Source organism: Aphis gossypii, chromosome 2 (genome assembly GCF_020184175.1).
Source record: "Aphis gossypii isolate Hap1 chromosome 2, ASM2018417v2, whole genome shotgun sequence".
NCBI classification, from domain to species: domain Eukaryota; kingdom Metazoa; phylum Arthropoda; class Insecta; order Hemiptera; family Aphididae; genus Aphis; species Aphis gossypii.
Genome location: NC_065531.1, coordinates 54,469,007 through 54,491,063, shown reverse-complemented (window position 1 = coordinate 54,491,063; position 22,057 = coordinate 54,469,007). Strand labels below are relative to the sequence as shown.

At 24.5% G+C, this 22,057-nt stretch overlaps 3 protein-coding genes across 4 annotated transcripts; 1 reads left to right on the top strand and 2 right to left on the bottom strand.

The window, feature by feature from the left end:
- Window positions 1-133: 133 nt before the first annotated feature.
- On the bottom strand, window positions 134-5,120 carry LOC114131595 (mini-chromosome maintenance complex-binding protein). Its single transcript, XM_027996853.2, has 12 exons — window positions 4,683-5,120; window positions 4,079-4,255; window positions 3,886-4,007; window positions 3,739-3,811; window positions 3,456-3,654; window positions 3,253-3,373; window positions 2,975-3,154; window positions 2,194-2,303; window positions 863-996; window positions 632-802; window positions 470-558; window positions 134-406 (listed from the first exon to the last, which is right to left on the bottom strand). Exons 1-12 carry the CDS (start codon window positions 4,764-4,766, stop codon window positions 298-300), a joined length of 1,569 nt encoding a protein of 522 aa, XP_027852654.2. The 5' UTR covers window positions 4,767-5,120; the 3' UTR covers window positions 134-297.
- Window positions 5,121-8,427: 3,307 nt separating this feature from the next.
- Window positions 8,428-11,423, top strand: LOC114131579 (myosin regulatory light chain 2). The gene is made up of 5 exons (XM_027996832.2): window positions 8,428-8,594; window positions 10,395-10,622; window positions 10,719-10,902; window positions 10,998-11,073; window positions 11,134-11,423. Exons 1-5 carry the CDS (start codon window positions 8,592-8,594, stop codon window positions 11,279-11,281), a joined length of 639 nt encoding a protein of 212 aa, XP_027852633.1. The 5' UTR covers window positions 8,428-8,591; the 3' UTR covers window positions 11,282-11,423.
- Window positions 11,424-13,847: 2,424 nt separating this feature from the next.
- Window positions 13,848-22,000, bottom strand: LOC114131604 (protein FAM166B-like). Of its 2 annotated transcripts, none has more exons than XM_027996866.2 (7): window positions 21,876-22,000; window positions 21,587-21,674; window positions 16,699-16,774; window positions 16,413-16,584; window positions 16,106-16,321; window positions 15,329-15,462; window positions 13,848-14,144 (listed from the first exon to the last, which is right to left on the bottom strand). In XM_027996866.2, the coding sequence occupies exons 2-7, from the start codon at window positions 21,655-21,657 to the stop codon at window positions 14,109-14,111; spliced, it is 705 nt and encodes a 234-aa protein (XP_027852667.1). In that variant the 5' UTR covers window positions 21,658-21,674; window positions 21,876-22,000; the 3' UTR covers window positions 13,848-14,108. The 2 variants fall into 2 exon arrangements, with proteins under 2 accessions (XP_027852667.1, XP_027852666.1); XM_027996865.2 differs by having other exon boundaries at window positions 21,743-21,906.
- Between the last annotated feature and the right edge of the window lie 57 nt (window positions 22,001-22,057).

Sequence of the window (22,057 nt, the reverse complement as noted above, 5' to 3'; positions counted from 1 at the left end):
TAAAATCAAGATAGTTATGACGGTTCATATTAATGAAATTGTACATTCCAATAAATTCTAAAACCATAATTACATTGAAATCCTTATTAATGATGAATTTTTGAATTTTTATTGTTAAATGAAACACAATGAGTAGTAGAAAAATATGTACATTTTTTTATTTATCAGTAAATTATAATGTGCAACTATTTATACAATAAGACAATTTTATTGAATATTTAAAAATGTATATTACTATATTAGTAGTTTTTGATGACCTGAATATATTAATATATTAATCGTATAAATTAATATTATTCAATGTATGGTTTCCTTGTTTCTTAGATTACGTTGATTTTCTAATGATTTTCCACTTTCCCAAATTTCTTTATTAAATTCATTCTTTCCAGAACATAAAGCAATCAATCTATAAAATAAAATAATTAGTTAAGTAAATGACAACTATCTAAATTTAAGTTACAAAACTTACCTTGAAATCATCATAAAACGATGCAAGTCATCACCAGACACATTTTTGGGATCAGCTTTTCGCATCTCTACGTAATCATGTTCAATTACCTAAAAAAAAAAAATTAAATTGAATTAATAAATTATTATATTTTTCATAAAAACTTTGTATATAATAACTTACTTTTAAAATATCCTCATCATAGTTAAAAGGAAATGTTGAAATTATTGCTATATATTTTCTCAATTTGTCTAAAAGATGTAACTGACTTTTTAGGTAGCCATGTACTGAATTCATTGTCTCTTCAACGTTAGAACAAGATGGGTCTGGTTTCAATACAATATCAATATCATACTAAAATTAAACATGTTATTAATTATACAATTTAAATCTATTAGTAACTCATTATATTACAGGTAGAATAGATTTTCCAATTGATAATGTCAGTACTGGTATTTGAGTTTCATAGTCCATTCCGTAATAAGTGAAATCATACTTCATTTGTTGGTTAGAAATTATATTTTTTAGAGCTTCAAAATTTTGCATTCCTAAGAGAAAATAGTTAATAATAAAATTAATACCAACATCAATAATATTGTTGATTTTCATAAGCAAAACTAGACAATTTTATTAAGACAGGCCAAATTGAATAATTCTACTAACTGCTAATTCAGTAGGATACTATGATATCTCGCCAGCATTAGGTCAGGCCATGGTCTGACTGGCCTGACCTGTAGTTTAGCCTATGTGTATTCTAATACTTTATTTTTTCAATTATGAAACTGGCCTGGAGAAACCATTTAAGCATGAAAAAGATAAAAAAACTGAGAATTGCAAGAAAGATTGACAGAATACTAAGAAAATTAATAATTGAGAAAACCATGGCATTGAAAGCAAATAAATGGGCACTTAAAATGAATGTGTGTGATGTAGATAGCAGGGAGTATTAAGGTGAGTTTAAGCCAAGTTTGTATAAATGCTAAGATGGTAAGGTATGTTCAAAACTATGAAAAAATAAATAAAATAGTCATAACATTTATATGTGTATTATTTTATAGTAATAAAAAAAAAATGTAATTAATAAGAAATATAAAACCTGGATACAGATTAAATGGTTATATTGGATTATTATTTTTTTCGTTATCAACTTGATAATTAAATGTATTAAACATATAGATTATCGGCCTACAGATCGATAGTTTCTGTCAGACAATAGTCAGGTTTACTATTTCAAATCTAGGAAAATACATGATAGTTATTCTTTTTTTTAATTTAAATTCATTTTTCATTTTTTTTTTTTTTTTTTTTTTATTACTAATTAATGTAAATTTTTAGTCATGCATTTTAAAATAAAATAAATATGCTTCTTTCTTGTTTTTTTTTTTTTTTTTAACAAATGTGTGCTTTTATTTGTTATTTATTATAGTGTAAAATCCGAGCCCTAGTCATAACTAAATACTCAAGTTATATATGTAGAAAAAATGTTAGATATCAGTAAGATTGTAATCATATATTTACACAAACTAAAAAAATATCGATATATAGTTGTTAAAATACTTCATATTAATTTTAAATATATGTCTTCTATGCTTTTTTGTCAACATAATAAAATTCTAAATTAGAGTAGATGATAATGCACGTTTCTCATGTTTCTTATTTCAGTTAATCATAGATTAGAAAAAAAAATATTTTAAATATGCAATTATAGTAAAATAATATAAATATTTAAACAAATTAAAGTGTACCTTTACTATCCAAATTTCCAGGTTGTAAATCTGTTTCATCTAAGACCAAATGTGTCCTATCTGATAACTGTAATAATCCATTCAAGAGTCTATTGGAAGTATAGCATTTTCTGAAACAAAATACAATTTTATTTATTTATAGCATTCTATAACTAATATCTAATTTATCAATGTAGAGTAAATATAATTTATTTAAATAGTATATAGATAAATGTACCTATATTATAATATATAATTTTAAAAATCTCAAATACTTCTTTTAACTATAATAGAAGTTATAAACCTAACTTAAAAGATAGTGTATTTTATTTTAAATAAATGGTCACGACACACTAAGTGTTACTAAAATATAATGTTTAGTTATACTTTGTACTTCTGACATATAAGATTTTTATTATAAAATTATTAGATAAAATATTTGATAAATGATTCAATAATGCATTTCATTACATAATGTTTTCTTTAAATTATAAAACACTATGATACTAGTTCTAAATTATACACGCATAATTAATTTTTAATATTGGTTACTTTTAGGTTTAAAAAAATTTAACATCTTCAACATTTGTGGCATACTGCAATGATGTTTATGGCATACTGGATGAAAACCACTGAATCACAAAATACTAACTATGAAGTTAGGGTTTAACTGGTGTCCAACTTAATACTATTATTTTAGTACACAACAATAATTAAGTGTCTAGCAAGTTTGGAAGCATATTATATGCATAAATAATAAATATAGAACTTTTGTATAGGTAGATAATAAAATAAAATATACCTTGGAATCATATCCATGTTGTTCAAAGTGTGTATTTGGATTGATAAATACTCGCTTTTTACTACCAAATAAGATATCAATGAGTATAAATGTTTTGTGTAATTTTTGTCAATACTTTCAGGTATTCCACGAATGTTTAATGAGAATTTTCCAGGAACCAAATTGTGTTGTCTATTATAACTAAATAAAAAGATAAAATATATACATATAAATAAAAACTTTACTCGTATGAACACCAATAGAAAAAATAAATAGTATTTAACATTAATTATACATACGTGGTTGATATAAGGTAAAATAATAAATAATCAGCCACTAAAGAATCTCCTAATAATGCTTGAGTTAATACCAATTTTAACTCTGCGTGAATGTTTGAAGCTTCATTCCAGATTAAATTTTCTGTTTAATAAATTTATTAGCATCATAATAATATCAAATATACAAATTGAATAAATAAAACATAAAAAAAAAATTAACTCACTCGATTCTTCATTTTCTGAGATTAAAGTTTTTAGTAGTTTCAATTGAACGGCATGTATACAATGTGTTTCTTTAGCTATTGAAGATTGTTCATGTAGATTTTCATTGTCCTCTTGAATTGTTCGTCGGTCAAGAAATCCTACAACTTCTACGATTTGGTTTACTTTTAGATCATTAGTATCAAAATCTTCAGGGTATACCTAAATGTTTACATTTGTTTATAAATATATACATAATAAAACATGATAATACAATAGATGACAAAACAACAAAATTATACTTACAAAAATAAATATTTCCTTTGAGTACTTTTGACATGCTGGATCAAGACGAATACGTTTACTCGTATTATCTTCTCTAAATCAATATAATATAGTTCAATAATAATATAATGTTAATAATTTCGTAAAAAGTATTAAATAATTACATACACTTCAACATTCTGATTTGCATTAGCTATCTCTTTGGCCCATTCATTCAATCCTGGAATAGGAATACAGGCAATAATCTGTCTTTCCATCAATGCATTTCCAAATACAACTTCTTCTCCAGGCTGCAAAATGAATAAAATATATAAATAAATAAAACATATATTTTTTTTCTTTGGTAAATGATTATTGTTACTTGAATATTTTGAGTACTGCTATGATATTTTGCTCGACGAGAAGCAACTTCTTCATTCTCAGCATTGATAATTGTAAAACTGCTGCTATAGTATTCTGGATTTAACATATCTTGTATCATTCCTTTAAATCGTACTAAGCTTCCAAGAGTTGTTTTATCATCAAATAATAAAGGTATCTAAAAAGTAAAATTGTTTTCATGAGATTTTTATAATAAAATAAATGTGTTAAATATACCTAGTGAAAAAATAGTATAGTAATTCAAAACAGATTCCAAGAAACATTCAATTTTTATGTTAGGTACTTACAATTAATAAATATTAGATACTATGTATTTGTACCAACTATCTAACAACTAACAACAAGATATAAATTAGGAAAGGTACCTAAAAACATTTTTTATTTAACCATTTTTGTAAAATTATAATTTCAATTAAGAGTCAGTAGACAATATTAGGGGTATTATCATTGAATAATATTAAAGTATTATCCTTCCTATTTTTACAAAACTTATTTTGATGCTCACAACTTCTGCTTATTAATTTTGTTTTTATTCATAAATATACAATTATTTTAAAGATCGATAAACTATCAATTGCAATTACCTTCTCCCAATTTCCTGGTTCATTCAGAGTTTTCTTGCATTCGCCTTCATTTTCGTTCCAAATATCAGCAGTCCACGTATCCATACTACTGAGTGTGTAATAAGTAAGCGAAATATAATAATTGTAATAATTTTAAAGAATATAAAATACAATAAATTATTAATAGATCAAGTTCTAAACAATTGTTAAGATCATAACAAGGAAGAAAAAACGAAGCACACCACTATTATAGAAGAAATATAAGAGTACAAGTTTATTACTTAAGAGTTAGAGCACTGTAATCAGTAAGTAATTAAAACCTTTGACTTTCAGGTATGTCAACAAGCGTCCTATTTTTAATTATTTATTAATAATTTGAAATCAGAATAATTATTAAGCTCAGACATACATTACGTTACATTAACACATTACGGTCTAAGCCTTTAGGAATTAAAAAAATGTGCTATCAATCCAAAGTTTTCCCTCGCTTTTTCTTTGTTTATCGCTACGATGTAGATTAGAAATATCGTGGTTTATTCCATGGACCAATAGATCTATGAAAAAATGAAAAAGAGGCACGATTTAAGATAATTTACCATAATATCATTGTACTATATTATCTTAAATTATGGTCTAAATGGTCTAATTATAGAATTATGTATAATATACGAACGTACATACGTATAGGTATACGTCCGTGGTATAATAAAATATTATGTCTATGATCCTTACGTCACTTGAGACTAGAGACCAGTTAATAGATAGCGTAAGTGGTATTAAATGAAAAAATTCCATCATTTTAGGTCTTCGTATTTACTATTTATGACCTATCTATTTTTATAATTTTGCACTTGTACGCTCGAATAGTTGAATAGTTATATTTTTTGGCAGAAAATAATTCAAGTGTTCTATATTATAACATTTTACAAACTTTTATAAAAAATAATAAGGTCAATGATTATTTACTATCTAATTCGTTAAGTACCTAGTTCTATTATATTTCAGTGGTGTATAAAGATTAAAGAAGGCTCTATATTCCCCCTCACCATAAGAATCTATTTCTAAAAAAAATTGTATTGTTAAAAACAAAATTACAAAAAAATCATATTTTACCACCGAGTTTTGTAGACACTTTATAGTGTATAATTAGAGGTATGTATCTATATTATCTATAATATGATAATGAAGTAGGTATAAATAATAAACTATACTGCAATAGCCAATAGGTACTTAATAATATAAGATATCTTATAGTAGGTATATCTATTATTAATAATATTATCAGTGGCAAATCTTAGATTTTTTATGGGGGTTAAGGTAAAAATATGTTATTCTGTATACTTCACCCAGTCCATCCTAAACGAAAGACTCATTTTATTCCTCAAAACTAATGTACTTTAGATAACACTATAGTGCTTAATATTTAAAAGGGTATAAGTATGACGAATAAAAACTTAAAAACCCATTTAAAACAAATTCCTTTATTAAAAAAAAAACTTTATCACTGCACACTATTTTACATAAGTATCTATTATAATTTTTATCATTCACATTAACAAAAACAGTTTCATTTCACAAATTCCCAATATTAAAGGCAAAAGTAATAATATAAGAAAAAATACTAAATTATATAACAATTAATTATTATATAAATTATACTGATGTAGATTTAAGTAATTAATATGATAGAATTAAAGTACGATTACATTGGTTATTATTACCTATCGAATAGAAATATCTGCTTGTAGAGCTTTTATTTTCTGATTTTAAAGGAATTGGGAGTACATTATATTTTAATGGTTTAATACTTACCAGATTAAAAATTGTTATATACTATATAGGTACCTATATGTTAATCGTTAATGTAATAATTTAATATAAAATACCATCTGTGATAACACTTTTTAATATTTCATAAGTGTTACGTACCATTCATTTTTGAATCAATTTCCTTTATGATTACATCCGGTTACCTATCAATTATTAGGAAAAATTACTTTTTTTTTTTTTTTTTGGTACCCATTTCGTTTAAAAATGTACTTAGCCTACTGAAAAATACATGTTGTATGGAGTTTTTCTAGAAAGCAACATCCCAAGGGGGGGGCTGCTATACCTAGTACCGTATACCCTTTTTTTGAATTAGCCTCCGCCCCAACTAAGTCTCTGAACCACCCTATTGGCGCATTTAAGATTTTTTTAAGGGAAGTGTTCAAGTGTCGCCAAAATATATAGAAATCTACCTATGTATTACATTATTAGGTATTTATAAATTACAATTAAGGTTATAAAAATCATTGGTTAATCAAGACGTTTAATAAATGTTTTGAAAAAATATATAAATACATACTATTATCTTACTTAATAGTTAATTGCAAAATACGTCTTAAAGGATGATACCTACTCTTTTAAACATAATTGCTATACTTACAAAATATATATCTATCATTACTATAATAGAATGACATATTGACATAGGTGTATTAGTTAACAGTAAATTATACATATTAAAAACATTCTTGTCTAGTTTACTTACTTCAACGTAATAACAGTATAATAAACATTTTAATTAAAAATAGATCTTTTATAAAAAAAAATAAATATTATATTACCTTTTATACGAGTAGATAGCTTTTTAAAATTTTTCAAGATATATTTAGCTGTAGTTTAGAATGTAGTATATCTATTTTTTATTGTAGGTATGAACTTTTTTATAGCCCTTACATATATATATACATATTATTGTTATTATTTATTAACTGCATCCTTACTAAATTGTGCATAAAGCATTATAGGTACAGCCGTACAGGTGTTATTATAATTAACAATTTTAGTTATATTTTAAATTTAACTACCTATATATTTACACGTATTATATTTGCACTGAGTAGTTTTAAAGAGGTAGTTTATCATTATATCAATGTATAGTAAATTGTGTTTATTTTTTATTAATTTATAAATAAAAATACATGAATAAGTAAAATATTAATAAATTATAAAAAAAGATAGGATTTAGACGCACAAATGACAAAAAAAATAATTTATGTATAAATTAATTTTTATAATTCAATATTATTATTTTATAAAAATATGAATAGTTTTGTAACAAATTGTTTAATAATTTAATATTTTTCACGAATTTAGATAGTGTTAATGACAAGTTTATTTACTAAAACGATAAATAAGTGCAAAATTTAAAGTTTAAGTGTCATGTATACATTATACTGGTACATAAATTAGGCGCTATAATATTAGTATAATACAGTTTTTATAATTGTAGGATAAAAAAGTTTTTACACTTTATTTTATGATGAGATAGCATTATGCAAAAAATATAGATAATAATAAATTCGTTTGTGTTATAATAGAACATTTCAAAATATTTCGAATACACTCGGACGTTGCGGCATCATTATAGGTACCTAATGGATTAAATACAACTATATACATTATTAAAGTTGTTTACTCAATAAACAAACATTTGTTTTCAATTTATTATTTAACTAAACTAGTTCTTATAAAAATATGATAAAATAACGTAGGTATATCTAATACAAACAAGATAAGTACCCATATAGATAGTAAATTCGAGTAATAGGTCAAATGAAAACATTAACCTATAAGTTAAGGGTGTTAGAGAAAGTTATTCGTTTTCTAAAAGTATGTATGAGAATATTGTGATAGAGATGCCAAAAACATTGTTATAGGGCAATATGCGTAATTAATATAAAGAGATAAGTGGGGAGCGAATGAGAGTTTAAATAAAACACGAGCACCATATGACTGAGTATGGCTAAGTTTAGTGTTTCGCTAGCCGATACATATTGTATTTTTAAACCTTCGAGATTCGAAAACCACAAGCAGCTTGAGCCCAGTAGCTCAGTAGTGTTCACCTTCTCTTGGCATTAATACCGACAACAGAAAACAAACAAAATGGTTAGTACACGTCTCTTAATATATTACCTAATATTTTAAACTTGTTCTTAAATAATTTAAACTTCATTGTCTAAAATAAGTTTTAATAAATGAAAATATAATTTATGCCTAGATATAACTTACTAGAATAACCTTCATATTTTATTAAACAATATTATAACAAGTATAATGTATTGAATGCATAATATTAATTATTAAATGTATTAAAGATATTTATATAAGTGGTACAGGTTTTGTTAATTTTTATAGAATTTATAATAACTAATTATTATTTTAGTTTTATTAAAAAATATCTTGTAAGTCATAGGATAATGAAACGAATGTACAATAGCATTGAACAATAATTATCTAATTATTTTATTTTAAATTACAGTACATAAAAAAAGAAAACATTTCTTCGATTCTTCATAAAAAATAATAACAAGAAATTAAGATTTTCTATCACACTATCCATAAATTGATATTTATATATTTTAAATTATAATTTGTATAAGAATATTAAATATATCATTCGTATATTAAATGGTTATACAAATATACAAGAAGAAAATTATTTTAAAAAATAAATTCAATTGGGTTATTTTTTATTCGTCAAATATTCATACATAATAGAATGCTTAATATATATATTTTTTTATCGTTCTATATTTTGCTAGAATGACGGCTATTAGAGCTACACGAATTTACATTTATAAACTTTTTTTTATATTTAACCAGGAAGACCACAATCATCATAGTTTAAAAACAATTTACTATATTTATTATTATTAAGATTTAAAACGTTGATAAAGTATATAATGCATAATTACATGAAATGAATAATAAGTTATAACAACTATTGTACTACAAAATATAAATGCAGATTTATATTCATTAATTATACCTAACTTACCTAATTTTAAAATAATTTTAACTAGATTACTTATGATAATAATTATTAATTATTATTATGACATAGGTTTATAGGTACTCTTGTGTAATAAATTTTGTTTTTAATAAAAATATGTTTAGTTATATAATTAATTCTGGCATATTAAATTTTTGTTTTAAAATGGAGTTTTTAAACATGTTAGATCAAATATAAAGTTGGCAATAAGTTTTGCTCATTTTTTGGACTCAGCTAGATTTATAATTAGAATATGGCACGTAAATGACATCACATTGGCAAATTTCCCAACTTACGTTGTAGGTATTTCTAAAGTTAGGAATTTCATTGAACTCGTCTGCAAGAAATAATAATGAAGTAGACTATAGAAACAAAAATAAAAAAATATTAAAGATAATGTTTAATAATATATTGCCGACCGGTAAGATATGCAATACTAATGTATTTGTGTATTCTTATTTAACTTATTGAAATTTATGTTAGTATTTTACAACGAGGGTGTTTAAAAAAATATTTTGTCAAGTAGTTATAAATTAAATAATAATACAGTAATAATTTTTAATATTTCACCCTTTTTATAAATATCTGGGAAATTATTTTTGATAAATTATGATTTATGTGTATACCTATTATCTTGTACCAAATAATAATACACAATTTTTCTTTATATTGAAGAATTTATTGGAATATTATTACTTTTAAAATATATTACACAATGAATCCCACAGACCAATTGTACTATGTATTGCAGATATAACATTTAAAAACATTTAATATAGTTATATATTATAAGCAAATATTTAATAATTTTAAATCGGAGGTTTTTTTTTTATATTTCCATTAAATTATTTACTTGTATATATTATTATTGATATTAATATATAAATATTATTAACTTGCATTATTTATTAAAGGCTGACAAAGAGAAGGTAAAGAAGAAGAAGGTAAAGAAGGAAGAACCAAAAGAAGCCGCACCAGCGGAAGAAGCACCACCACCAGCACCAGTCGCTGAACCCGAAGCACCTCCTTCTCATTCCAGCACAAAACACAGCAGCCGTAAAAGTTCATCCAAGAAAGTCCGCAGGTCTGGCAGTAATGTGTTCTCTATGTTCACAACCCAACAAGTGGCCGAATTCAAAGAGGTAATTTATACATAATTCATTAATTATACATTTTGTATTATATTGATATAGGATATTTATAATTTATCAATGGTTATTTGAAAATTTATTGATTAGGGTTTCTCGATGATGGACTGGGATAAAGATGGCATTTTGGGCAAAGAGGACTTGAGAGCCACTTGGGACAAAGTGGGCAAGTTAGTCACAGACCCTGAACTCGAAATTATGTTAGGCGAAGCTTCTGGCCCAGTTAACTTCACCCAACTGTTGACCTTGTTTGCAGCTAGGATGTCCGAAGGAGGTTAGTGAACTGTTAATGTTTTCAATTAGAAGCGATATTATATTATTATAAATTTTATAACACAAATTAATATCATAATTTGATGTGTTTGTAAGGTCAAACCGATGACGATGAGACTGTTATTGCTGCCATCAAGTCGTTCGATGTCGAGGGTAAAATCGACAGCGAAAAGTAAGATTTACATAAACATTTTTCAAGTTTAAGATTTTTAACTGATAATTGTATTTTTAGATTGAGGTACGGTCTATTAAACTGGGGTGACAAATTCTCTGCCCAAGAAGTCAAAGATGCATTTGACAACATGGAAATTGATAAAAAAGGAATGATCGACACTGAAGATCTCATCTCCATGGTTTTGGGATCTGGTGACGACGAATAATTTGTATTTATTTTAAATCAATAACCAGTTTTTAATTTATTTAATATCCCTGATTTTGCCCGACTTATGTATTAATTGGTAGGTAACAAATGCATAATTTGACGAAAGTTAATATCGAAATAAAAAGGAAATCCTCTCTATACTTTGTATTTTATTCATTATTGTTGTGTATTACGCCTATTCGGGAAATATGATTAACACATTTACTTACAATTATGTACACATACATAGAACATCATCTTATAATATAAAGATGCAGTGTAAAACATGATACAACTACCAGTTATAGTATTATTCCATCGACATTAAATATTTTGTTGTCTTTGAGTGTTATACATAAAAATATACTAAAATACCATAATATGTTAATTATACCTAAACATTATCTACTTAAAATTAATGACATTAGGTACGTATGTAATATGAGCTTTATATTATGACATAATTTAACTTTAATTAGTTTAACTTTTTTCGTACATATGTATTTATAATACTTCTGTTATGATAAAGTGTGAACGGATTACCTTATTGTTATGTAAAGATTGTTTATGTTAAAAGTCTTAAATTTGTAGAATGATATGATATACCTATATCTAGTTTAAAAAAATTAAAAACTCGATATAGACATAAATAATATAATACCTTTACATCGTCTGATGCATTTCGATGAAGTTAATCGACGTTACCATTGATTAACTATTAGCATTAAAGTTGGTCTTTAAGTTAGGATTTTTCTAAAGAAAAAAAAAAGATCGTTTTTAATATGAATTTCGGGCGGTACAACCTTGACGTCCCAAAACCACACTGTTTGCAAGATGCTATTTGCGTATATGCACGTTATTTACGAACGGAATGGTGTGTCAAGTACTATATATTATATTATTTCAACTCGTCAGACCGTTGGTGTCCGCTAACGTCTGGTCGTTTGCTACGTACGTGGCACCCTTAATGATATAAACTGCAGTATGTTTTCTGGAATCTATAATTGGCGTCCAAGATACTGATCCTGTTTATCCGCCCGACCATGGACTTAACGTTCCAAAGTAACATTGGACATTATCGCAAACATAATTTGTTCTGGATACGGTCCAACAACTACATATTATATAAAGCTATGTTGTTCCAGTGGCGTAACCAACGGGTAGGCGTGGTAGGCTCGGGCCTACCCACTTTTCTCCAAAAATAAATGTTTTATATTGTGTTAAATGTGTAGTCTATGTATATGTGACTAACATAAAAAGGTATTATAAATAAATGCATTTATAATATGCGTAAAATAAATGTGTACCTAACATACAATATTATTTTGTTACTTTTTTATTTAATAAAAATATTCATTGATAATCTTTACATAAAAATATTGGGCTTACCCAAGAAAAAGTGTCTAATAATATAGCTACGCCACTGTGTTGTTCGTCGACTTCTTCCTCTGCTTTCACTTGATTTTGGTAGTCACTAGTCACATCTAAGTTCATGATATAATAACAAAAATACGAGAAAACGATCATAAACATTACTCTGCCTTTAGTTACGTATTTACGGGGGGATTAAGGAGATAAACCACCTCCCTTGCCGCCCTTTTCTTTTTTTTAGCTTATAATTTATATTTATGTGATTATCTCTTCCCCCGTCCCCTAGAAGAAATCCTAAATACGCTACTGCAGTGAGCCAGTGTCATCTACCTATCAAAAGTTTTTATGTAATAACGTTAAAACGAAAGCGTTTTTTTAAAGCTAATCGTTTTATTATATTGAGTTTCTGTAGGGTCTATTTCAAGTCGTTTTAAAGAGTATTTATTTTGAATAAGAACTATTTTTAATAATAAAATAAAATAATTAAAAATTAATGTAATGTCAATTGTCAACTTTAAATTACAATTTTATGTCAGTTTTAATCAACCTATATTATAGTCTTTCATCGTAATCTAATTAATGAAAATGAAGAAGATATTAAACCTTCTATTTTTCTTTACTTTGGTTGAAATGATTTGGACCACTAATTATAAATTTGTGCTTGCTGCTAGACACACAGGACTAAAATAAGGCGACCAAATTAATTTTATCTCTCTATATAGTCGCTATTATACTAAAAAATGTTTGACATATAGTTTCGTCAAATAATTTCCATTAGTAACCAATAAATATATACTTACTTCTTTTAAAATTCTAAGACAGATAAAAATATATTTTAACTATAAAATTTAATTTATATAAGTACCTATATAATAGAAATTAAAAGCAGCTCTTGTTTGGACACTGTATTACGGAGATGAAAAAAAAAATACTATTTTTTATACAATATAAATTCCAGAAACAATTTTGAAAATAAATTTAAATTTAAATTTACTCGAAAAAATATTTTCTGTATATAATGTGGGTACATCCATCATCCAAAAAATTCGGGTGAATTACTTAAGGTATACAGTTTTCCTACTGAGCCAAATAATGTAACAACTTGTCGTCATAAAGTTGCGTCCAAACGCTACAGGGAAAAAGGAAACCGTAATTTAAATTATAGCATTAATAAACAAAATGTCTTTACTCTTTACAAAAATATTGAGAAAAAATATCAGATTAAATAGATTTTATTCATCATAAATAAATTGACATCATTAATTTTTCAGTTTACAACACTTTATCTGAATTGATATTAACATTTAAAAATCAATTATTTAGGTAACTGGTTGCATAAATGAATATAAACATTATATAAAAAAAACAATTGTGTAAATGTTTTACATATTATAAATATAATTTAAGAAAAACTATTTTTATATAATATCTACGCAGTAGATAAATAATAATAACAAATAAAAATTCTTTACAAATTATCTAGTATATTGTTTGACAGCATTTCCGTTGTCCTAAAAAAAATAAATAAATAATATTCATTGATTTATTATTTAAAATCGTTTACATAATATACTAATATTTATTGATAATATTGTTAAACAAACCATGGGCATCATTTCAGCTTTTTAAAAGTTGGGGGCTGGGTGCAAATGAAAAAAATTGCGACTTTATAATATTTAACAAAATTATTGTTACCTACCTATATTTATGGATGATAAAGTATAGACCATCAATAAAGTAATATTTTGGAATAAAATATGTAAGGGATCAAATAATATAGTAATGATGACAATTTGTCATAAATCCGTGTGTATCTATTTTAAATTTTTAGAATTTCTCTAGGTATACCACAGAAAAGGGTTTCTCGTAATAACGATTGTCATTAGCCGAGGGCCAGTGTTTGCCAACATTTTAATAAACTGTAAATGTATCTAAAATTCTAAAAGATAATATTAACTGATTATTGAGCACAAATTATAAATTTACCGATTTTAGGATTTGATGACCAAAAAAAAATTGCTGACTTTTTAAAATGTATTATAGTAGGGAATTTTCTATAGTCTACCCCCCAAAAAATGACGCCCTGTAACAAACTTTGTATAACATATTGAATTTAACATAAAAACAATTAGTTCAATTAAATTAGTAACTTTATTAGTATATTACTATAAAATAATATTAGTATAGAAATAATTAATTTCAGGTCAGGATATTATACACAATAATTTTATTATCTTTTAATTTTTTTAGTACTTATTAGAGATGTGTACGTTTCATTCAGACTTATAGACGGAGATCGGCAATGAGTCTTAAGAGGGCTTAGTGCTCTTCAAATAATATTAAATTTTTTGCAGGGAGATATGATATGTTTTTAAAAAATTTTATATTGTGTTTGTAATTTAAAAAAATGCTCCAATAACCAATTTTTTTTTTATTGAAATTCAACTACACAAGTGATAAAAAACAATGGTTTAAATACTTTTAATTTACGGAACTTTTACACTTCTTTATCTTAACTAACTAAAAAACAATATATAAGTTACTTAGTTATGAGGTATTATTTATTATTATTTATTAGGTATTTATATAGTTGACTTGAATATTTTATTAATTATTCAATAATCTAGATATTGAAGCAATAATGTGAATATTTATTTATTTCTAACTTAAGGTTAATTTTTAGGTATAATCTTACTTGTTTCAAAACCGACAATCCAAGTTTGGCTGAGTGATGAAAAGGTAAACTCACTGAAATATTAGATACCTTTAGTCTTGGAATATGACCCGTATAACCAGCTATAGGTGGTAATTCAGAAGATACTTTATGATCTAATAAACAAATTCATAATAATTATTAACTTAATCATAAATATAACATAAATACAACAATTGTTAAATATAACAATTTAAGAAAGAAATTAATATTTCTAACAAGTGTGGAAAATATATATAATGATGAATAGTTACAGACATTTAGTTTACCTATACTTTTTTTTTAATTAACTAAATAAATGTGTACCTATGCATATTATTTTAATTTTGAATCTATATTTATACGTTTATCATTCAAAACTCTGATATAATATATAATATACTATATAGTAAAACTAAATACTTATAAGTAGGGTTAGGATGAGTTTCGGACATGAAAATAATATAAATAATAAAAAACACTTACATTTTGAAAAATGTAAAAAGCAGCATTTTTTGACAAACAATACTATATTTTTATTACTTGGTATAATTTTTAAATCACGTATTGTTTTAATAAAAATGTATAATACTAAACCCATATAAACTCATTAATATATATTTTCAATTCTAAAAATATACCTAGTAAAAGATATACAATTTTACAAGAAAAAACCATTTTAATTCAGTAATCAATTTTAAATGATTTTGATTTTTTTGGTATTTATACTTTTTATATATTTTTATGTATATCATAATAGGTTTATTATATAATTTTTACCCTTAAAATCTTTGCTTCTTTTATACTTATTTAAAGTATGTTGTAGACGCATGTTGGCTTTATCTGGAACCATTTTTGGAGGCAAAAACCGAACAGGTCTATCAATAGCTTTTCGACTTTGTTCTGACGATAATTTGACAAGCATATTGTCTTCACATTCTTGAGCAAGTCTACAAAAAGTTTTGCCATACCGAAAATGCATCCCTGGTATATATCCTATAATTAATATACATAAGCAATAAATAATTACCTAATATTTTGTGAAGTTTTATACGTTTTACAGTGAATAAAAATTTCATAAATTTACCGGTATAGCCTAATATATATCTTTGATAATTATTGACCGTTTCTTGTTCTTTATCAATATTCATTTTTAAATTATTTATACTTGGTTTTGGAGGTAATTCATCAATGGGGCTATCTCGCAGATACACATTTTTTAAATCACATTGTTTTAATACTCCTTTCTCACGAAGTTCCTAAAATGTATACAATTAAAATTATGTATATTTTAAACATTTTGAAAAACAATTAAATTTTTTTTTTTTGAATAATATAATATGTATATACTATATATATATAAATATTCAAACCTGAATAATGTCTAAAGTATTAGCTCCATATCGTTTCCCAAAACGGAATTTCAATGTTGGACAATGACCAGTATACCTAAAAATACAAAATTAATTTTTTTCTATTTAGTACTATTTTTTTATATATATTCTTATAAGTTATATTTATTCTGTATTATTATGGTCAAGTACATATCATATTTCTGATTTCTCACATATTTGATTTAAAATTAGTGAATACCAGAATATATATATATACATGGAATAATTTAAATTTTTAATGCTACATTGGCCATTGGCTATAATTAATAATTATCTTTAAACGAATAAAAAGAAAAACAATGCTTATCATTTCAGTGTGTTCACGATGAGTTAATGAGCACCTTTATTTGTATTTTTATACATCACAAGTAATGTATATTATAATCAGCCATAACATATTTGAAAGTATTTTATAAACCGAATATAATATGCATATTTCACATATTATGTAATAAGCGTATTTATATAGGTAATATTATTTATAAAATCTCTATTTAAGAAATATAATTAGATAGATGCCAGATATAAATGTAATTTGAACATTTTAATTTAAAGATATGTATAATTAAACAATTAATAATATGAAAAGCGTTAAGTTAATTATCATATATTTATAACAGTACATATATTATAATATGTGGTCCGGGTAATATTAATTAATGAAATTTGATCATTAAATTTAAAAGACTATAAATACCTAATCAAAACCTAATCACTATAATAGTCTTATTTTGTCAATTCAATAGCTTACGAATTACGATGTATTATTCTATTTTCATTTACAAATGATAGAATTAATATACTTTAAAAAAATATAAGACAAAATATAGGTAGGTATATACATTTAAAATAATAAAAAGTTAAGTACCTATCTAAAAAGACAGGGAAATAGGAAATGTATACTGTTTACATAAACTAGTATCTTCATAGGTATTTGATGTATAATGGGTAGTAGTATGCTACTAATCGTACTAGTATGTTTTATAGTATAATGGCAGAATAAGTAAGAGTAGCTGGTAGTACCAGTACCAGGGCCAAACAACAATAACAAATTAACAAGCAGTTGACACGGAATGGTAGAAAGGTATACTTTTGACTGAGATTTCCACCAAGGCCAAATAGAATTGTCACATTTTTTATTAAATAATAATTCAGAATCCGTTTAACGAAGACATAAAACTACTTAGGTATTTTATTATCTTTATGAAATCCAAATTTCATACATTTTATAGTACAAATTGAAATGTATAAATAAAAATAAGTAAGAATACTATTAAAATGTTTTTATAGAAATTTTCACATTGTTAAAATATAAATCAATAACACGCGTAACGAATATCATTTATAATTTGTGGGAAAACTCCTATGAACCATTACTAATTGCATTCGCTATAGTTGCTGACATAATTAAGAAAGTGAGATTTAAGAAAACCATTTACTATAAACTATAAAGTATGAAGATAAAAATGTTTTTTAATTTACTTGCAGTCTGCCAGTATATATTCGTTAAATACTTAAATCAGTTAAATCTCATGCATAAAACATTAAAACAAGAAAATCAGTAATTAAAATAACTGGACTATGCAATATAAAATATTTTAGTAACTATACTTAATTGTTATATAATAAGATTAATTTACATTATATATAGCTATGGGCTGTAGCTGTGTACTTTATTATGTACTTTTATACTAAATGTTTTGTACTGTTAATTGCTTTTCATTTTAAAAGTCATTCATAATGATATACTACCGTGAATAATCACAGGCGTGTCGCGCGTATGTTTAAATTCTTGCAGAATTTTTATAAAAATATAAATAAAATTAATTTATCATTACTTATATATTATTATATGTTAAAAATCATAGTTAAGTATTATAGTTTCAACCAATAGTTGAGTATAATATTTATATTAACAGGATAATTCACTTAGCGTATCCAATACCCATGCCTTTTCTCCTTTTTGTTATTTAGTATTAAGTAATACATTTATTTATATTTTAATTTTTGAAATTTTGAAGTAATAGAAATAGTATTTTTAATAATGATTTTTTTTTAAACAATTCTTGTTTTTATAGTAAATTAATGGAGTTGATTTTTTTGAAAATCTGATGCTTTTTAATCGTAATTTGTACTTTAAGAGTACCTAGTTAAACTTTAAGTACCTATACTTAGGATAATGATCCATTGTCCATTATAAAAAGTTTATCAGATATACCTATGGGATTTATGATAATTATTTTAAAATTTAACAAATAATTATAAATCAATCTAATTTTAAAATTTTTAAAAACTACTTGAATATACTTGAGATTGTGAATTTGTGTATAAAACCATTATTAAATATAATTATCTTTAGCAGAGGCATTTGTATAGCCACAGGAGACAGGATATTCATTAAATTGTAAAAAAAAAAAGTAAGTAATTGAAAATATAATATTTAAGTATACTTAAAAATTTTAAAAATAATAATTTAAATAATTACATTATTTAAGGTTAAAGAGGGTGAGCATGTTTCATGAATTATTGTGTATGTGAGGATATTATATTATATTATTAGGATTCAAATTCCGACTGTAATAAGAATTTATCCGGACAGCCATGCACCTTGGAGTGAATAACGACTTCGAATATGGAAGTTTTGAATATATAGTTAACTCCTAATAAGTAATAAGTATAGAATATGGTATTGTGATTGTCAAGGACAGGGTCATATTATACACAGTTTTATTTATTTCAAAATTGTTTATTACCTACTGTTTGTGTACAGAAGTTAAGTATATTTATAGAATATAGGAAATAGTATAACGCTGCATAATATTTTAATTTGAGTACGATTAATATATTATTTTCTAATCAGTAAAACAAATTATTACTTATTATTATTATTCAAATAGTAATTAGGTAGGTACTTAATGTTTTTAATTTTTACATTAAATAACGGTTTTAAACATTTTTTGAATATATTATGCGTAAATTACGAAAAATCAAAATATATAAACATGCACATATATGTATTATGTACATTAGTATAATATGTATAATTATTAATTACCTACAAAAAAAAGTTGTAGAATACCTCTGCTATTTTAAAGCACGTACCTACGTCGAATCGTACACTCGGACACGCACTCAAACCAACCACAGTAATGTATATAATCATATGACGTATTATTGATTTTTAAAACTTTTATTGTTATAAAGTTTCATAAGTATAACAATGGAGCAATTATTATGTTAAAATATTTAAATTTTTTAAGACCCTAGTATAATACATGAATTATTTTTTATTACGTAACACGTTAAAATGTTGTGCGATACTTCAGCGATAGCACCCACTTTAATAATTTTTTGTCGATTATTATTGATTTAAATTCTAAGAATTGTTGCCTTATTTTATACAAAATTGAAAATATAAAACAATAGAACAAAAACAAAGATTTCTCTAGTCGAAAGAAAATTCTAGGACATTTACTTTTTGAGATTATGAGATATTTTTTCAAAATAATAGATAATCTCTAATCATTTTAAATAATCTACGCCATGTCGAATAGATCATATAGTCTGCAGTCACAAAATTAATCATCGAAAAACTAAGTTTTTTTCCGATGACAGCATTAGATTTACACAATGTACAATGTAACTATAATCTAATAAAATATAAGGAATGATCCGATATAAATTGATAGAGCTCAAGCTTTTAATATAATGAAGTTTCAATGTTTTGGCATTACTAAATATATTAGTTATATAAATATAATACATTTACATACATAAAATAATAATATTCCATAACAATTGTTCACAAGTTGTCAATGGATGTTTATGATTTAAATTTTAAACTGTCTGAGTAAGAGTAGCCATCGTATTTTCTGGATCAGATTTTGTTGATAAATATTTTTTTCCACTTTGTGGCTTCTGTTGTAACTTAGTTTATTTAATAACTGAATAGGTACTCGAAAACTAAAATACGTCTGGTGTTGGATAATAATTATCAAACATAAAAAAATGTTACATTAAAAAATTCCATTAACAAACTTTTGATTCTTAAAAATAGATAATAATGTTTTACTCTTGTATAAAGTAAAATTTATATTATTTGTATAATTTTTTTATAAAACGCCCAATTTAAACTAATTCTATAATTAGTTTAAAAATGTAAAATGTAGTATATAATATTATAATACTGTAATATATAATGCTTATGGTAAAAATATCATGTCATAATTAATTATTAATAAATCGGGTAAATTAAAATTTTAAAAAGGCCGATGAATTTAAATAATAATTTATTCAAATCATGTAATAAGTTCTATGTAATTATGCAATATACCCATTAAATTTAATTCATAATAAAATAATTTTAAAAAGTCGTGTGTTATTATTATATATTATTTAAATATATAATGGGCTTTAGGGCTTATTGGTTATAGGAGTAAAATAATAGCTGCATAAAAATATAATTTGTTATAATAATAGGTACCTATTTAACATTTTTTATATTGTAATTTGTATAACATTTTTAAATATTTAAGAATGTAGTTTCAGCATTAACAAATTCGTATAAGTTGATATTTGTCTTTTAAAATAATGTATACTTTATGAAAATGGGTACTAACTATAAACTTATTATAAAAAAAAAATTTCTTTTAAAAAATACTATGTTTGTTATAAATTAGAAAATTCTAATTACACACATAAACACATAAGTAAATAATAATTAGCGCCAGCAAACGTTTCATATAACTGAATAACCTATCTACGCGGAACAGACATTTTTATTGATTTTTCACATCATAAATGTATAGGCTTGTTTATATTATACAGAGATACTCATACTCACAAGTAAAAACTAAAAAAAACTTACCCTGGTAAAAGTGCACCATTAGACTGACTGAAAAGTTTTTCTCGTTCTTTTTTATTACATTCTATTACCATTTCAAATTCGGTTATAGCTAAAAAAAATAACAACAATCATTGTACAGGCATGTTAAATAATTATTATTTCTTGTTAAAAAATTACCAAAATTAAATTTTTTATTATGTAGTGAAAATGGAGAATGTTATTTTTTCAATTTTCAGTTTTCAAATTTATGATATTATTTTTTTTGCAAAGATTAGTGTTTAACAACTAACTAGTTTCCTCTTTGACTTACTTCTGAGTTCTGAATACAGATTTTCACCTTTCGAATATTTTCCACGGTTCTACACTCCCGTGAAATCCATTCACGGGTCGAGAGTTTATACATTTACTAGCAGCGCTATCTGTTAGCTCAATAATTATAACTACTGCATACGTCGGTGTAGTTATAAAGATCAAAATATCAAATAATTATTT